The sequence below is a fragment of the Spinacia oleracea genome, chromosome 6 (assembly GCF_020520425.1).
Source record: "Spinacia oleracea cultivar Varoflay chromosome 6, BTI_SOV_V1, whole genome shotgun sequence".
Lineage (NCBI taxonomy): Eukaryota > Viridiplantae > Streptophyta > Magnoliopsida > Caryophyllales > Amaranthaceae > Spinacia > Spinacia oleracea.
The window spans coordinates 35,819,168-35,822,687 of NC_079492.1; the positions used below are offsets into that span (position 1 = coordinate 35,819,168).

A 3,520-nucleotide genomic window follows, 5' to 3' on the forward strand; every position below is an offset into this window, starting at 1 on the left:
TTTAAGATGAATTAAGTTGAAATTCCTAGCTAGAGAAACAAAGAGGGGGAAGAAAAAATTGATATTACGTTGAAAGAAATAAGAAAAAAAATGTTATTACGTTGAAAGAAAAAATTGAAAGAAACAAATTAATTTTACGTTGAAAGAAATAATAAAAAAATTGATATTACGTTGAAAGAAAAAATTGAAAGAAACAAATTCTGTTAGCATTTTCTGATATTTGTGGGTTCTATTACTGTCATTATGCTGGGTTGGTGACAGACTAATAGTGCTGGAGTTCTGGCATTAAGTTATTTTTTCTTATTTTAATCTCCTTCCTAATGAGTGTTTAATCTCCTTCCTAAATTATGTTGCTCAAGTGTTTAATCTGCCTAATAAATGTTTAATCTCCTTCCTAATGAATGTTTAATCTGCCTTATACGCATTTAAACATATTCTGAAAGATTTGGTATAATTATGGCTTGATTCATACCTTAAATTATCGTACCTTGATTCATACCTTAAACTATTTGAACTTTTTTTTTAACATTTGAGTATGTCTGAACTTATTATAAAGGGGGTTCATGTTCGATGAGGACCTAATGCCCTTAATTGCATTTTATATGGTATTTACAATTATGTGTTTTATTTTTTCGGAACTTACTAGTTTGTAGAAATGGATCGAAGTTGGATAACAACAACAAAATTGGGGGATCCAAAATACAAAGCTGGAGTTATGGAATTTCTCAAATTTGCTTTGGATAATAATAGTGAAGGTCGTGATAGGTTGCCTTGTCCTTGTTATATGTGTCACAATCTTATGCATCATAAAGTTGACGAAATACTCAACCATTTGAGTAAATGGGAATTTGATATAACATATACTCATTGGTATCGTCATGGTGAAAAAAGGGAAGAAACTTCTGCCCATCAAGGCGATAATACTGATGAAGGTGGTACCTTGGAGGAAATGATGGATCAACTTCATGAAATAGTTGATAATGATCCTCAGGTGATAGAGGAATTGTTGACTGATTCTGAACTGCCCTTATACAAAGAGAGTAAGTACACAAAACTATCGGCTATAGTTAAGCTTTACAATGTGAAGGTGGGTCATAGTGTGACGAATCAGTGTTTTACGACGTTCCTTAAGGTGTTTAAAGACATACTTCCACCCGAAAATGTTTTGCCTAGCCGTACTTATAAGGCAAAAAAGATGTTGTGCACAACGGACTTGAATTACGAAAAAATTCATGCTTGTCCTAACGATTGCATACTGTATCGAGATGAATTTGAAGCTTTAAAGAAATGTCCTGAGTGCAATGTCTCGAGGTACAAGAAAAAGGAAGGAGTTTCGGCTAAGGTTTTGTGGTACTTTCCAATAATACAAAGGTTCAAACGAATGTATGCAGATGCAGGAGATGCAGAGAAGTTGACATGGCATAAATTTGGTCGGAAAAAAAATGATGGGTTACTAAGACATCCAGCTGATTCTCCGCAATGGAAATTTATTGATGGAAAGTTCGATGATTTTGGTAAAGAAGAAAGAAATCTACGCCTTGGATTGTCTACTGATGGTATGAATCCATATAGTTCCCTTAGTAGCACCTATAGTACTTGGCCGGTCATGTTGGTGACTTACAACTTACCTCCTTCCTTATGTATGAAAAGAAACTATATTATCTTGTCAATGCTTATATCTGGGCCAAAACAGCCAGGAAATGACATTGATGTGTACTTGGCACCTCTTATTGACGATTTAAAGTTATTGTGGGAAAAAGGGGTTGAAGTGTTCGATGGCAGTCGGAATGAAATGTTCAATTTAAGAGCCATGTTATTCTGCACTATGCAAGATTATCCAGCATATGGTAATCTTTCTGGTTATACCGTGAAAGGAGAATGTGCGTGTCCTATATGTGAAGATGGTTGGAAGGGAAGATGGGTAAAAGCATCGGGAAAGAATGTCTACTTTGATCATCGTCCATTTCTTCCTCATGATCATCCGTACCGCAAACTGAAAAAGGCTTTTAATGGGGAACAAAATTTTTGAAAGTCCTCCAAAAGTCTTTACTAGCCAAGAAGTGTTTGAAAAAGTAAAAGACATTAAAATTACATTTGGCAAGTTGAAGAAAAATAAAGTTTCCCTTTCTACACAGGGATACAAGAAGTGTTCCGGTTTTTGGCGTCTTCCTTATTGGAGATTTCTATTTGTTAGGCATTCTTTAGATGTGATGCATATCGAGAAGAATGTATTTGATAGTCTGATTAGCACATTATTGAATATTCCTAAGAAGACAAAAGACGGTCCTAAGGCTCGGGCTGACTTAAAGGAATTGAATATTAGAAAGGAGCTACATGTTGTTGAGGAGACTGGAAAACGGAAGTATTTACCCCCTGCTGCCTATACATTGTCCAAAAAGGAGAAAGTTGAGCTTTGTTCTTCCTTAGCTGGAGTTAAAGTGCCCGAGGGTTATTCTTCAAACATTTCTTCTCTTGTTTCAATAGAGAATTTGAAACTCCTGGGGCTGAAGTCTCATGATTGCCATGTTCTGATGGAAGATTTCTTACCTGTTGCTATTAGTTCAATTTTGCCTAAAAATGTACGATATGCCATTATTAGGTTATGTTTTTTCTTTAAGGCAATACACAGTAAAGTCATTAATCCTAAAGATTTGGATTCTTTGGAGATTGAAATTGCTGTTATTTTGTGCCAATTGGAGATGTATTTTCCCCCAGCTTTTTTTGATATCATGATACATTTGCCTATTCACTTGGTAAGAGAGATCATATTTTGTGGTCCCGTGCACATGAGAGCTCAATGGGCCTTTGAAAGGCAATGAAAACATATAAAGGATATGTTAAGAATGCTTTTCGACCCGAGGCCTGTATTGCAGAGAGAATGTTGTATGAGTTAGCTATAGAATATTGTCTTGAAGATATAGACCATGTGAAGACAATGGGGCTTCCTACATCTCGACACAGTGACCGATTTGATGGTATGGGAACCATAGGTCATAGAGAACATGACATGCCTCTTGACAAGTGGCACATGGCCCACACATATGTTCTTTTTAATGAAGATGAAGTTGCACCGTATGTAAACCGGCACATGTCTTTCTTAAAGACACAAAATCGAAGGTCTAACCCAAAAGCATTAGCTATTGAGCATAGTAAATCATTTCGTTTTTGGTTCAAAGATCAAGTAATGAAAGAGCGCCAAAATTCTTTACAACCCGTTTCTGATCGACTTAAGAGTTTAAGCTATGGTCCAGATTTATATGTCTCTTATTATTCTGCATATGTTATTAATGGTTGTACATTCTACACAAGGGACCAAGATGATAAAAGTACCATGCAAAACAGTGGGGTATCTCTTGAAGCCGAAGCAATGCATTTTTCAAGTGCTAAAGACAACCGTCCTATCTATAGTAAAATGCAATATTATGGAGTAATTGATGAGATCCGTGAGTTGCATTATTTGGGGTTTTCAATACCTGTATTTGGTTGTAAATGGGCTGACAATAACAACAACGTTATATCT

At 35.7% G+C, this 3,520-nt stretch overlaps 1 protein-coding gene across 1 annotated transcript; it reads left to right on the forward strand.

Annotated features, from left to right (window-relative positions):
- The first annotated feature begins 655 nt into the window (after positions 1-655).
- On the forward strand, positions 656-2,029 carry LOC110800463 (uncharacterized). Its single transcript, XM_022005766.2, has one exon. The coding sequence runs from the start codon at positions 656-658 to the stop codon at positions 2,027-2,029; it is 1,374 nt and encodes a 457-aa protein (XP_021861458.2).
- Positions 2,030-3,520: the final 1,491 nt, after the last annotated feature.